Here is a 16,318-nt window from a genome sequence, read left to right as displayed (position 1 = left end):
TTATATGAGTAGAATAACGTAAGTACGTAAATTATATTGATGTAAACTTTGTTCAAATGTGATTGCATTTAACGATATACGCATTACCTAAAGGTATATGGACTCGACTAAATACGTATTTTAATAGTTGTTGGGAAAAATATTAAGTATAGACTTTGCCTGTGATCACAGTCAAAAATCTAACTACGTAGTAATAAATGGAACAAGCTCACCGGATTCTCCAGTCTTCTATTGATCAACTTCACACACTTAATCCATAGTGATACACTAAGATCTCAAACCCCTTCATCGAACCAGTCCCTCCTAGATCTATATCCCAGTTATTTTTTTATTTTATCTCGCAGTTCCTTAAAACACGACTCCTGCGCCATTTTTTTTTTCCCTTTCTTTTCTTTTTTACTGCGCAATTCCTAAAAACCGACCCCCGCGCGCCCGCCGATCTGCCGGCTCTCCTCTCTTTTTTCTTTTTTTTTTTTCTCACCTAGTAACGTCATAGATTATGTCACCGAAGGGTAGATATTTCAATAATCGGATTTAGCCTATTATTCGAACTGAACTTTTCTTCAAATTCAATTTAATTATATGTTAATGTATTTTGGTATTTTCTATTAAATTGATTATCGAATTTATAAAACTTTAAAGACTCTCATAAACCCCATTAAACCGTGATGCATGCATCCCCTTTACACCTGATGATAAAAGGCAAACCATAACTTGGCTATATATAAGATATAATATATTTTTGTTCAATCCATTTAACTTTCTTGGGACATCCACCACACTTTGAAAACACATCAAAGGAGTTTCCCCTCTGTGTCAATATTTCATATATGATAACGTCTTCTCTGTACGCTATTGTGAACCTCGACTTTAAAGTTTGTCCATATTAAACAGCTCAGCTTTCGCAGCGGTCACCCACAGGAACCCCTGTTTCCCTTCTATGCACCTATGGTACCAAACCCACTGTACTATAGGCGAACCGTCACATCCGGCCCCCTAATTATCAAGGAGTTTACCGGATTGATAATTACAACAAGATAAGTTTATTGTTACAATTTTTTTTTTCCACCCCTAAAAATGTACTTCACATATGTGTATATAATTTAACTTTACAGAGCTTAAGATCATCATTTAAATTTTTCATTGATTCATCGATACTAGCATAACACTCTGACATTCTTAAGACTCAAAACAATAAAAGTATCAAAAGGATCTTTAAACCCGAAGTTATGTGTTGTTGAATGTTATGTGTATGAATAGCCTTAAAATTTCTACTCAATATATTAATAATTAAGCATAATATTTATTTATGAATAGATTTGTAAATAATTATTTATAATTAATTTGCATACGCTGTAATGATAGAGTGAATCCATTAAATTTTATAATTAAAATTTTTATACTCGTTTATTTATATGTAATAAATTCAATGCATGTAATTACAATGTCATAAACAGCATAAATGAATACAATCCTAAATGTGTGTAAAGGAATCTATAAAACCTAAATATATGAAAAGCCTAAGTATGTGAGGAGTCTAAATGTATAAAACCTAAATATGTGAAGAGCTTCAAGTAAAGAACCTAATAGATACGTTATTTGTATCAGTAAATTTAGATAAAGTATCTATTTAAAAGATACGAGTTAAAACATCTAAATGGAAGTTCATAATTAAAAGCCTAAATGTATGAGTGTAATGTATCAACAAGCGAAAGAGCCTAAATAGAAAACCTAAAGCGAAATGAAGTGAAAAATCTAAGCATTAAAATGTAATAAATGCAAAAAGAAAGAATCCTAAAATAATTGTCTAAGTGTAAATAAATGATTAGATAAAATCCCAAGTTAATTAAATATTAAAATAAAGATGTTCAAATAAATTTGTTAAAATAAATTTAAACAATACGAATAAAACTTTATGAAGCGTCTAAGTAACCACAAATACATATTTCATCTAAGAAATAACCTAGTGTTCATTGAATAAAAAAATAATAGTAATTTAATTTTTATTTATTAATTTTAATCATAGAAGTAAAGCTTATATAAATAATAATTTATCACCACCGGCCCCCCTGTCTGACAAATTTTGCACGGCCCCCCAATTTTAAGACTCCTATAAATATGTTGCATAAAATAATACAAACGGCCCCATAGTTTAAAACTCTTATCTGTCTGACAAATTTTGCACGGCCCCCCAATTTTAAGACTCCTATAAATATGTTACATAAAATAATACAAACGGCCCCCATAGTTTAAAACTCTTATTATAAGAAATTCCTTTAATATACTTAAATTACCAATGACTATTTCTTAATACTCTCAGAAATAACATGATCAATAAGTTTTATAATAAAATATTATGTAACCCCATTAGATAAGTAGATAGACCGACAGACACCCCCCATCGCTTCCCCCAAAAGATCACAACAGCAAACCTAACATAAATACAAACACTACATTAGATACATCAATTAATTTATTTTGTACAATAAATTATCATTTAAAAAGATACAAATGTCTCGTGGTTTGTGCAACTACAAAGGACTAAATAAACTAAGTGTGCGCAACATCTAAGTATGTAAAATGCTTAGGCATGTAGAGAGTGCACATGTATAAATAACCTACAAAATCTCCCTCTGATATAAGTATAAGTTTTTTTTTTTTTTTTTTTTTTTTATAATAAAGTGTCGAAGTCAAAATAAGTAAATTATCAAATAAAATCTGAACTATAATTGTAAAGTGAAATAAAGAAATTATGTGAAGAAAACCAAATAAAATATTTATAATAGCATCCTAATAAATTGTTGGAATTAAATTTAACAATATGAAAACACCTAATTAAATTTTCAAATTTAGGTAATCAAATAAAGTAACTAAAGGCCCTAACTAACCTTAATGATATTTTATGAAACGTCTAACTTTCAATTTGAAACCCCCTATAAAACATTATATAAGCTATTTAAACATATTAGGATGATCAAAATCAAATCATAATTATTTAAATTTTTTTTTTTTATATATAATCAATGTCACTTCATCATAAAAGTTTATGAAATAAAAGTCAATTGGATATTTCCTCAGAAATAAATAATGTCATTAATTCATCTTAAATCATTTCTTTCACAATAAAAAGAATTTAATAAATTTTATGTATAAGTCATTATAGCATAATTATTGTTTATAAAATTTATATAATGTTAAATTAATAGTTCAGTAAGTATTGAGAATTAATGAAGCAAAAGAATAATAAATGTGTCCTATAGCATAAAATTAGATCAATGTGAACTGAATATAACCTAGTAAGCTATCCTCACTACTATTGTTATGTACCTATTAGTGTAATACTTAATATTATTTACTCAATTGATATAGAGTAAAATAAAATATAAACCAAATCATGTAAATTTGTTGTATAATTGACTCCAATAGGTAACCACTGAATGAATTTGATAAATTAAATCCTAAGAACATGAGATAACAGTAAAATAGGCTATTTACCTATAGACATAGAAATCATGAAATTAGGTCCAAATCCTAGATCTATGACGGTATAATTATTTAGTCATAAACATCAAAGTTGGTTTTGAGTTATACTATTAGCAGATATTACTGTTTAACTTTATACTCCTTCATATTTTAATAACCAATCCCTGAAGTCACAAGCTCCAATTGTGACCAAGTGTTCTTATTGATCTGATATGTAAATAGCCATGAACCAATTATATCCTGGTCACGGCACCAATTGTGATGGTCCCCCCCTTTGTGCACCCCTTATAATAATACCCTCTAAACTAACCTACACATGGAAAACCTACAAAGCCTAAGAAAAGCCTACGAAGGCTTTACCTAATGAAATCCCATGAAAATCTAATGAAAACCTACCCTAAAGAATGACCTAACGTCCTCAATATAATCCCATACCTATATTGCCTTATACACCCCAAACATCCTATGAATCATATAAACCCTTACAATAAACACTTAATATTGAACAGATCTTATAGTAGAACACTTGATCATCTGGCCAGATAAATAAATGTGTGATCGTCTAGTAATGTAGGACCCGTTGTGTGTGTAATAACCAAAAGGTTCTTTAATTGGTATATGACAGGAGTTAAATTATGAAGATGATTGATAAATCTTTAAGAATTAAGAATAATTAATGAATTATACTCATAATTCATGTAACTAGGAAGTTATGTTAATTTAATAGTAAATTACAGAACAACTGTAATAATAAAAAAATGGGGGAGCGGTCGGGCCCCTCACACGCCCGGACCAGTGGAAGACTTTCCAACTATCTATAACTCTTCCTCCAAAAAGGTAGGGAAGGGTATTACTATTTATTAATGCACTCTGATGGTAATAAGGGAATGAGTATTCTCAGTTCCAAACCAAACATAAGTACATTTACTTCAACATTACAGTGGCTCCACCAACCCCACGATGCTTCCAGTATAAATTGGTGTTTGCCAGAGGCAAAAGGATCGGAACTGAAATCCCAGGATCACTCCGACACGAGAGCTTACTCATGGGCGATGACCCTTTCAGTCCTATATGGCGACATAGAGATCACCCACTAACAGTACGAAACTGTTTCCCAGCGTCACCCTGTTACGAGCTTACTCAATGGGGTTTCCCTTCGGCTCCACAAGAGATCAGACCAAGAAGCGAGATCACCCAGACACCAGAACTTACTTTGTTGGGACATAACCCTTCGGCCCTATAATGTGACATTAGAGATCACCTGTGAAGACAGTCCGATAGAGATGAAGATTTGTGTGATAGGGGATACCTTCCACACCCTGGAATTGGCCAAGCCATATAATGTTGATAATTGCTATATCATAACATAGCATTGTCAATTTAATATTATTTACTTAATACCAAGAATACTCAAGGTTCAAGTTAAATCTGTTGATTAGGCCGGAGCCTAAGAACGAGTAGTCTAACCCATAGGTCGAGAGCTACTAAAAGTAATGAGTGCTATTGAATGAACTATAAGTCCAGTCAATTATATATAATATTATTGTTGATTAACCACATTGTGAATTAACCAATTATTTATTCAGAGAGATATATCTAAAGGAACTATAAGTCCTTTAAAAGACACTGATTAATCACAAGTTAACAACGTCTCGTGAAATAACCAGTTGGGTTTTCTATAAGTTTGAGGACACTAAGTCCAACAAGCTATTATTGTGTTGAGAGTAATAGAGATCTTTTGTAATATTTGTAGAGGTTTGATTAATCACATTGTGAAATAATCAGATTAAATAATTATGTAGCTTTATAGAGAGGACTATAAGTCCTAATTGGTTGTTGTCATAAGTACTGATAAACTACACATTAAAGTGCCAGGTCAATTATTATATATAGGTATATAGGAAGGACAATAAGTTCTATTTGTGTATGTTGTAGTAGTAGAGGTAATATATTGCATAATTATAATGTGAAAGATATAGATTAAATATATATTTGTATAGAAAGGACAGTAAGTCCCATACAATTTTTGTAGCTGTACTATAGTTATACTATATCTACTACCTTTTAGTGTCTTAGTAAACCTATTTACTAAGAGGATTTCTCAGATAAACAAGTGTTTTAGTGTTTAAATCATCATGATTAAATCCCTAAGAAATTAGGTCTTTAAATAATTATCATATCATTTAAGTGAAATTTCTCATATAAATAATTCCAATATTTCTCCTACAGTTATTATAAAATAACAGAAAATTATATAAATTTTCTATAGACTTAGATATAGAATCATAACGTGTATAATCTCCTTTTGTTTGACATCTGTCACATTAATGACGTATTGAATGACGTATTGATGTATTGAATTGAATTTTGATTATCTATCACAACTGTCAACGTAACAAATACTAGCAAGTTTGTTTATTTGTATTTGTTTAATATAATTAAATATAAAATCATCATATATCAACCGTAATATACAACTAAATTATCAGTGACATAAATAATCATGGTTTACACCAGAAATAATTAATAGTATCCAGTAATGCTGCAGTTTTATATTCATATCAGTAGCCAAGCTTACTTTCAAATTCAAGAATGAACAGAAGATTAGAAGTTTAACATTCTTATTGCAATTGTACTTGCAATAATATATACATACAGTACTAATTATCAAGAACATTCCTCAAATACATGTGTGGTGAAGATTTTCCCAATATGCTATCTATTTGATTTCTAACCTCTAATGTAAATTTATTAAAGAAGTGAATAATCAGTGTTAGTGTTTGCTTTATTAATATTTAAAGTAATTGTCCTAACTTGATATTAATAGGTTCATATCTCCTTGGATACAGCCCAATATATACAACTAACTCGATAATGAAATTTATAAAATACTAATATTATATTTTACTACTTGTATATCTCCATTCTATTCCCATAAATATTCAAAATATGTATATTAAATATAAATCCAATAAAGTTTCACTAATATTAACCCTGTCTGAACTTGTCTAGTCAATATAGCATGAACAAACAACACACATACAAACCTTATCGCCATGACAACTTTCCTCCTAAATATGAGTAAAATACATAACTCATACTTGTCATTTAGTACTAATTTTATACTGTACCTCATACTTAGTTAAGAATAACTATAGTCAGAGAATCCTTTAGTACATTTATTACCATTAGGAAATAAATCCACACCCATAATATCAGCATAATTAAATATTATTAGAAACCAGTAATACATACAGAATTGTTATTATCAGCTTGCTTACTACAATAAAATCAATATTAAAGTTTATAATAAATCAAGACAAATTATCTATTTACACAATACAGGCTTGTTTACCATAAACACCCCACAGTCACATGAATTTATCTAGTAACACAATTAATAATGTATTAAAAGTATTACATTCACATAATATCACTTGCAACAGTTAAGCTGTCTCTTTGTACATCTGGTGTAAAACAAATCCCCACATGTAGTCATGGATAATCAAATATAGACTAAGAATCATTAATCTGGTCGACCGAGTAATGGTATAAAAACACTTCACCATGAAGCATTAAGTATGAACAGATATCCCAAACCAACACTGTAATAGTGTAATAAATACAAATATTTCATCATCATCGTCGTCTCAACCATCACCAATCCACGACTGAACACAGGCAATTTCCACCGACTGACACAAGGAACGGCCCCACAATACACATAAAACAGTCACTCCAAACAATGGAGGTAGCCCACACCGCACTTGCATTTACAGGGTCGCCACTCAATAACCCCTCTCTCTCATCAATGGCTGTTTCCCCAGCAATGAGACCAGACCATAGTCACTTTAGTCTATTATCCTCAATAAATAAATACTTTATAATAACTAGATATGAAACTAGTTCAATAGTTGATTCAATAAGTATTTTCCAAACTGGACAATTAGAACATTGAATCAAATTGATGAAGTTCTATCAAACGACCATATAATTGGATTTTTTATATGAGTAGAATAACGTAAGTACGTAAATTATATTGATGTAAACTTTGTTCAAATGTGATTGCATTTAACGATATACGCATTACCTAAAGGTATATGGACTCGACTAAATACGTATTTTAATAGTTGTTGGGAAAAATATTAAGTATAGACTTTGCCTGTGATCACAGTCAAAAATCTAACTACGTAGTAATAAATGGAACAAGCTCACCGGATTCTCCAGTCTTCTATTGATCAACTTCACACACTTAATCCATAGTGATACACTAAGATCTCAAACCCCTTCATCGAACCAGTCCCTCCTAGATCTATATCCCAGTTATTTTTTTATTTTATCTCGCAGTTCCTTAAAACACGACTCCTGCGCCATTTTTTTTTTCCCTTTCTTTTCTTTTTTACTGCGCAATTCCTAAAAACCGACCCCCGCGCGCCCGCCGATCTGCCGGCTCTCCTCTCTTTTTTTCTTTTTTTTTTTCTCACCTAGTAACGTCATAGATTATGTCACCGAAGGGTAGATATTTCAATAATCAGATTTAGCCTATTATTCGAACTGAACTTTTCTTCAAATTCAATTTAATTATATGTTAATGTATTTTGGTATTTTCTATTAAATTGATTATCGAATTTATAAAACTTTAAAGACTCTCATAAACCCCATTAAACCGTGATGCATGCATCCCCTTTACACCTGATGATAAAAGGCAAACCATAACTTGGCTATATATAAGATATAATATATTTTTGTTCAATCCATTTAACTTTCTTGGGACATCCACCACACTTTGAAAACACATCAAAGGAGTTTCCCCTCTGTGTCAATATTTCATATATGATAACGTCTTCTCTGTACGCTATTGTGAACCTCGACTTTAAAGTTTGTCCATATTAAACAGCTCAGCTTTCGCAGCGGTCACCCACAGGAACCCCTGTTTCCCTTCTATGCACCTATGGTACCAAACCCACTGTACTATAGGCGAACCGTCACAGGGTTACCATTCCATTATCACCTATTAAAAAAAACCTCCCTTATGAGGAAGGCTTATGTTCAGCAGTGGACAGTTCACGGCTGATATCATAATGATGGAACTATAATAAGCTCTTGATCACTTTAATAAAAATAAATTAAACAAAAAAAAATCTTCAGTTAACTGTACATATTCTTGTTTGTTTATACGTTTGTTTGCTATTTACTTTATTATTTACAATAATTAAAATTTAATACCTCACGAAGCGTAACTTCCTTAACGTAGATAAGACAGTACTCGTAATAAACAGCACGTTTCTTTTTGTTTACAAAATAAAATAACTAATAATTTATCACAACAGTGACAAACCTTAATCTGTACTATTATATAATTTGTTATGATTTATATATGTATTTATTAATTTAATATGTACTATGTGCAGTTATTTATATATGTATTATACATACATAAATATGTATATTTTTTTGTAAGTACATTAACTTATATGTTTGTATGTTTATTTATCATAAATTGTTGTTATTACTCAAAACATTTATTTAATTTTCAATTTTTTAAATCTATGCACCGCCATTTGCTCTCTCTGTTTAGCGTAGCGGTTGATTGGTAGAGAATGCCATCAGGTATTAAATCCGCCCTGTAGGTAGACATATTTTAATGTGTGCAAAAGTATAAATAAATAAAAAAAAAAGTTGTTTTTTGACAGTTTATAATAGGAAGAGGTTCTCAATTCGTACTTTTTGTATATTTTTTTTACAACACTGGGAGCAAATGAGCATGCGGCTTACCTAATGGTAAGTGACTGGGGGGAAAGGGATTGTTAGTAATGGAGACTTAGAATCCTATTGCTAGCAATATACCCAACCAGGTCGACCTCCTCGCGGTTCTCCCTGGAAACTATCATGGTTAATTCCTGATGAATTCATCATGATGGGCTAACTGGCCTGATTTCATTCTCATCTATCACCCTTCACTGGTGCTCCGCCAGCGTATCCCGTTAGCGCAGGCGGGGTTACCATACCATTTTCACCCTTCAAAAAAAAATGGTAACTGACTACGTTGAATCAACGATTATCAAAACGTTTATTACATCTAGATAGAAAAAACCTCAAAATAATGATAGGGACAATAACGGGCCATTGTCCATTAAACAAACATTTATACACAATAGGCGCCCGGACAGCCCTCTATGTCGAGGCTGTTTCGACGTCGAAGAAACGGCTGCTCCAATCGGCTATTACCAATCCATTATCATCCAACAAAAAAAAAACCTCTCATTTTGGACCATTGTACGTAGATAGATAGAGAGATTGATTTATTGTTTCCTCCAAACGATTACAATAGTAAAATTATTATAAATACAAACAATTACAAGAAATAATCACAATGGGGAAAAAACTAATTCCAAAAATAATTTTTTGTCTATATATTTTGATTGCCAATTGATTTTTATGAAATAAAAAAAAAATATAACCTACTTTACGCTACTTTTTAATAATATAAGCTTTCATAGATGAAAGAATTTTTAAAATCTGTTCAATAGTTCTTGCGATCCAAGCCTTGCCATCCAAGGGGGCGCTGCGGTTCAATAGGGACGCTGTTTCATTAAATGTAAAGGCGGTAGAGATTAATAACGATGGTGACGTCATCAGGTGCGGGCGAGGGGTGGGGCTTCCTAAGCCCAACAGGTAGTTACTAAACTAAAGCCGGCCCTGTGTCTCTCGTCTTTATTTGTAAAACGACAAGAGTAATAAATTTAAACCTTCGTATCCAATACAAGGGTAAATTATGTTTAATTATACATTATTTACATACAGTTTTATGTAACTTTTGCAGATTATATATATATATATATATATATATATATATATATATAAGATATTATATGTAGGATCATCATTATCATCGTCATATCAGCAGCAAGCTGTCCGCTGAACGTAGGCTGCCTCCATAAGGGGGTTTTTCACTAGTTGCCACGATTGGCAGATGGGATGGCAATCAAAGTCCGATTTGTAATAGATAAATAAAAAAAAAAAACTTAACCGACTTCAAAAACCCTTTCTCCTAAGAAAGCTACATTACTAGGGAGAAGATAAGATAAATAGATAGATTATTTATATCACTTACAGTACTTACGTACGTACGTACTTATACCACTTAAAGTACATGGGTGTATGTACATTTAAAATATTTTTATTAAATAAATAAATAAATAAAGATCTTCTATCCATCTACTTGTTAACTAAATTACTTGAAAATTAACAGAAAAAAAAAATACTGAATGAATGAATGAGTAACGTTAATAAAATCAATAGAGAATAGAAGAGGCAAAACATTGGGCCCTCTCATACGACATGACAATTTTTAAAAAACCATAGTAAAAGGAAAAGTAGTTGGCAAAAGAGAAAGGGGAAGACCGAGAAAGAACCACATGAGACAGACAAGGAAATGCTAGGTGTCATGTCGTATAGGGAGGTCAAGGATATGGCCTGGGATAGAGCTGGCTGGAAGAAGATGCATGAATTAGTTGCACCGACAAGAAGAAACTCTCAAAACAGAAAATGGTAACTATTCGAAAGTGTATCTTTTATTACATTCAAATTGTTAATAACTCACAGAGTTAAAAAAAAAATACAAAGATTTTTAATGTCGGTTTTGATAAAAAAAATATTTAAATGTATTAGAAATTTAGTTTATATTATATTAATCGATAAATTAAAGATTACGCTGTTTGTAATTTAATTAAATGTGAAATTAAAATTTAATGTTAGTATTATTATTTAAAAAAATATATGTAATAAAATATAAAATTATGATAGATGTAATTCCTTTATTTCTGTACAGTTATGAATGAATTGTACCTATATATATATATATGTAAATTGAGTATAATATATTGTAAACAAATTGATTTTAAAAAAAACAATACTTAAAATATTTTAGAGATAGATGACAGAGAAACAGCGCTTTAGAATCGACCCATTATTTGGTTTATACCGTTATATGTTCTAACGATATAAACCAAATAATAGGTAACACTATCTCCTTTGTGACGGAGATGTTTGATAGTTTCAAATATTAATTAATCATTTATTATATTATATTATAATTGCAATTTAATTAGTTCTTAACGAAGGTAATTAATTATACACGATTTTTTATCATAACGAGGCCAGGATGAGGGGTTTTGATAAGACCCAAATATTTTTTTTTCCATCAAATATTAAAATAAGATTGACAGTATAACTATGTATTACATTGTGTGACGGTCATTGTTTTTTTTTATTTATTTATATTTGTATGTTTTATATTTATTTCTGTTTTATTTCTTTTTTTAAATATACCATGTATTATATAGGATTTTGGAAAAGGAAATGAGCTACTCGAAGTATTAATCCCGCACAGACGAAGTCACGCGCACTAGCTAGTAATATGGATTTTTTTTAATTGAGCATTTTTTATTAGATATACTTCTTGCGCCAAATAGCTGTCGTCTTTTCTCTCTCTCTCTACCTCTCTACCCTTTTCTCTCTACCCAAAGGTTGTCTGAAAGAGATTGCTTTAGCGATAAGACAGCCTTTTGTCTTTCATATGTGTAATGTATATGAAAATTTTTGTATTATTCTTTTAGTTGTGCGTGAAAAATTAATAAATTAATAAATAATTTTTAATGTATATAATTCCCCAATTGTTATTTATTCAATAAAATTTGAGATTTATATACATACAATTACTACATGGAAAACAATCTCTATCGATCGCTTCTAGTTTATGTCCGAAATACGACCAGCATAACCTGCGGTCTGGAGTCTGGAACATTATACTGTGTCGCCCTGCCAAGTCACGTAGTGTCTTAACCGGCGCCAGAGGTGCTAGCTGCGCTTCTACAGCGGCAGTGTCCTTAAGTTGTAACCGGAATGACACGGATAATATAATACTAGTTCCGGAAAAATACTTTTTAAGTTTCTAAAAAGGAAATCCTCAATTTAATCTCCAAACCTCTGCAGGTATAATGTCTATGATAACTGATTTTGCCAGTATTAATGTAGGTTTTTTTTTATTATTTATAATTGATTAATTAATTTATTAATTAGTTATAACAAAATCAAAAACGCAGTGTATGACGACCCCCCACTAGATGGAGTGACAACCTCAAATGCATTGCAGGAAGTCAATGGATGCAGGTGGCTCAGGACCGTTCCTTATGGCAGTCTATGGGGGAGGCTTATGTCCAGCAGTGGACGGATAATGGCTGAAATGATGATAAAATCTACTGGTGAATTTTTTTTATACAATTTAGAATGGCAAATAAGCTGACGGCCCACCTGATGGAAAGTAGTAACCGTCGCTTCTAGACATGAGCAGTACCATGGACATAACAGAGTATACTGTTTCGCCCACGATACCTGCCATACATTGTCATTACTGACGATTCAGGTGTTATTCCTCTGTACCCTGTAAATTCACTGCTAAACCGAAACACAGCCATGCAAACGCAACTGCTTCACGGTAGAAACACGAATGAGACAGAGGTACCCAATCAAACGAGTTTAGTACACACTCTTCTTCTGGTAAATCTGGTGAATACTTACAACCATTGCAAAAACGAGTTCTTGATCACTAATCACTTCATTTGCTATCGGGTTTCCTTTAGACGAGTCAAAATATGAGATGACAAGCACTAATAGTATGTACCGGAACATATCTGCAACAAACATATTTATTTATTTAAACTTTATTACACCATTTATAAAATAGTAAATACATTTAACTGTAATAAGAAATGATACAAAAGGCGGCCTTATCGCTAAGCAGCTCCAGGCAATTTTTTGATTATTATTAGTTTTACTAGTTTTTTTTTTTACTTCGTAGTGTATCATAGTAGTTTAATACCTACCAATGTTTATCTGTACATTAGTAGATATTTTGTAGGGAAAGGGATTGTTATTAACCCTTTATTAACCGGGCATCCCGCCATTTCCGCGTGCAGTATTTACTAGTTTAATTTTACGTATCCCGCGATTTCCGCGTGCAGTATCTACTAGTTTAATTTTACGCATCCCGCGATTTCCGCGTGCAGTATCTACTAGTTTAATTTTACGCATCCCGCGATTTCCGCGTGCAGAATCTACTAGTTTAATTTTACGCATCCCGCGATTTCCGCGTGCAGCTCTACTAGTTTAATTTTACGCATCCCGCGATTTCCGCGTGCAGTATCTACTAGTTTAATTTTACGCATCCCGCGATTTCCGCGTGCAGTATCTACTAGTTTAATTTTACGCATCCCGCGATTTCCGCGTGCAGCATCTACTAGTTTAATTTTACGCATCCCGCGATTTCCGCGTGCAGTATCTACTAGTTTAATTTTACGCATCCCGCGATTTCCGCGTGCAGAATCTACTAGTTTAATTTTACGCATCCCGCGATTTCCGCGTGCAGCATCTACTAGTTTAATTTTACGCATCCCGCGATTTCCGCGTGCAGTATCTACTAGTTTAATTTTACGCATCCCGCGATTTCCGCGTGCAGTATCTACTAGTTTAATTTTACGCATCCCGCGATTTCCGCGTGCAGCATCTACTAGTTTAATTTTACGCATCCCGCGATTTCCGCGTGTAGTATCTACTAGTTTAATTTTACGCATCCCGCGATTTCCGCGTGCAGAATCTACTAGTTTAATTTTACGCATCCCGCGATTTCCGCGTGCAGTATCTACTAGTTTAATTTTACGCATCCCACAATTTCGACGTGCTCGCATTTTTTATGTCTATTGACGTTGTTATCCCGCCATTTTTGTTTTAGTAGATCGATATTGTTTCTCAGAATCTCGCTAGATGGCTGAATACTCGTATTGCTTTATTTGTTGTCAAAGCGATGTGTTTTATTGTTGTGAATAAAAAAAAAATACGCGGTTAGAGGGTTAAACGTTCATTATTGCTAACAATATACACTATCAGGTCGACCTCCACGCGGTGCCTCTTGAACCTTTCGACCGCTCTAGTAAAATTTATTTGACAAACATTTCCGTATGTGTACTACCTCTGTCATATCTGTAACATATGTTCGTTTTTGTTTATTCAACTGATAGAAGCAGAATATACAATAAATGTTTACAAAAAGATTATAATGACTTATCATGGACAGAAATAATTAAAACTGGTAAAGCGTGAGTTAATTTACACGCCGAGGGTTCAGTATATAAAATTTTTTGCAAATAGGTTTTTTAATTCTTTAGATGAAATAGTTTATTAATATGCAGATGTGGGATATTTTAATATCATCATGACAGCTGTTAATTGTCCACTGCTCATTAGGAGAGGGAAAGGGGAGGGGGGTGTCAGGAGTTTCCAAAAAATACGTTTTTAATTTTGTATTTTGGACTGCTCTTCTTATTTGCCACATCAAAAGTATTATGTTTACATTACCCATTTAAATTAAATAGAAATGTTGCTACTGTACGTCTCGAATAAATTGATACACTTTTTAATTATTAATTTGCTTAATGATTGAATGAATTCATACGCTCGTAGCATTTTTACGTTGAGCACACTTTTTAAACTCCTTTACAAAGAATTTTTTTCAATTATTTCTTATACAAACTTTTTTATCAATATTTGGAACTATTTGAAACATAAAGTCATATGTTTTTTCTTTTTTGTTTATACAACTTAGAATGGCAAACAAGCTGACGGCACACCTGGTGGAAAGTGGTAACCGTCGCTTATAGAAATGATCAGTACCATGGACATAACAGAGTATACTGTTTCGCTCATGATACCCCCCATACGTTGCCATGCCTAAGGACTCAGATGTTATTCCTCTGTACCCTGTAAATTCACGCCATATCCCACCCTTTAAACCGAAACACGGCCATGCAAACACAACTGCTACACGGTTGAAACACGAATGGAACAGAGGTGCCTAAGCAAATGATTTTTATACAAAGTCTGCCTCTGGTAAAGTTGCTAAGATGTATTTTTATGACAGAAAACAAGTCTAAAGGTAAAGATTACTATTTCTCATCGAGGGTTTTTTTTTATACAACTTAGAATGGCAAACAAGCTGACGGTCCACCTGATGGAAAGTGGTAACCGTCGCCTATAGACATGAGGTTTATTTGTCATCTCAACTTGGGCAAAATACCTCAAAATGATGCACGAAAATTAAACAGTTTAAGATAATTTCTGTGGTCGCTAATACGTCAAATGTAGGAAGTGACCCGTTTACCATATCTGTTGCGAACTTTATAATTTTATCAAATGAACTGTATTTAACCCAATCAGATAATATAAGAGTAAAAAAAAAAAGATTGAACCGTATTTAGTTACAATTAAAAGTACTGTTGTTATGTTGTTAATACTAGTTAAAGTATCATATATAAATCAAAGTTTTTAGTAATTACAGGCTTATGTTCAGCAGTAGACGGATAATGGCTGAAATGATGATGATTCAGTAATGATAAGCATCATTACCAATCATTATAAACTGTCAATCTTGTTTTTTTTAATATATTTAATTTAATTTTATAATATAAATTTTTATGTATTAGTAACTTAATATACACACATTTGGATAAAATAAATGACCTATTTTTGGCTTGTGGTCCCGGCATAGAATGGGCCACGCTTTCCTTTTCCTTAGTTGTAAGAGGCGATTGAGGGAACTTAATGAGGGTGACAACGTTCATCTTAAAACATTACCAAAGCCTAACTGCGGTTACCAGGGGGGAAAGGGATTGTTTGGAGTTTGATAGCTCCGTTGCTAGCAATATGACATATTGGGTCGACCTCCGCGTGGTTCCCTCTGAAAACCATCGTGACCAGTTCTTGTTGAATTCGTCATGATGGG

General features: G+C 32.3%; 1 protein-coding gene across 2 annotated transcripts in view; it reads right to left on the bottom strand.

The window, feature by feature from the left end:
• Positions 1-16,318, bottom strand: part of LOC113512073 (venom acid phosphatase Acph-1-like) — a 48,014-nt gene that overhangs the window by 16,636 nt on the left and 15,060 nt on the right. For both annotated transcript variants that reach the window (XM_052893853.1, XM_052893852.1), the window contains exon 2: positions 13,063-13,175. In XM_052893853.1, coding sequence (XP_052749813.1) covers positions 13,063-13,173 — 111 coding nt within the window. In that variant the 5' untranslated portion in view covers positions 13,174-13,175. The remainder of the gene's footprint in view (positions 1-13,062; positions 13,176-16,318) is intronic.

Source organism: Galleria mellonella, unplaced genomic scaffold, assembly GCF_026898425.1.
Source record: "Galleria mellonella isolate WM207_F2 unplaced genomic scaffold, CSIRO_AGI_GalMel_v1 utg184, whole genome shotgun sequence".
NCBI lineage: Eukaryota > Metazoa > Arthropoda > Insecta > Lepidoptera > Pyralidae > Galleria > Galleria mellonella.
The sequence above is the reverse complement of the archived record's forward strand: the minus strand, read 5'-3'. Positions and strand labels throughout refer to the sequence as shown.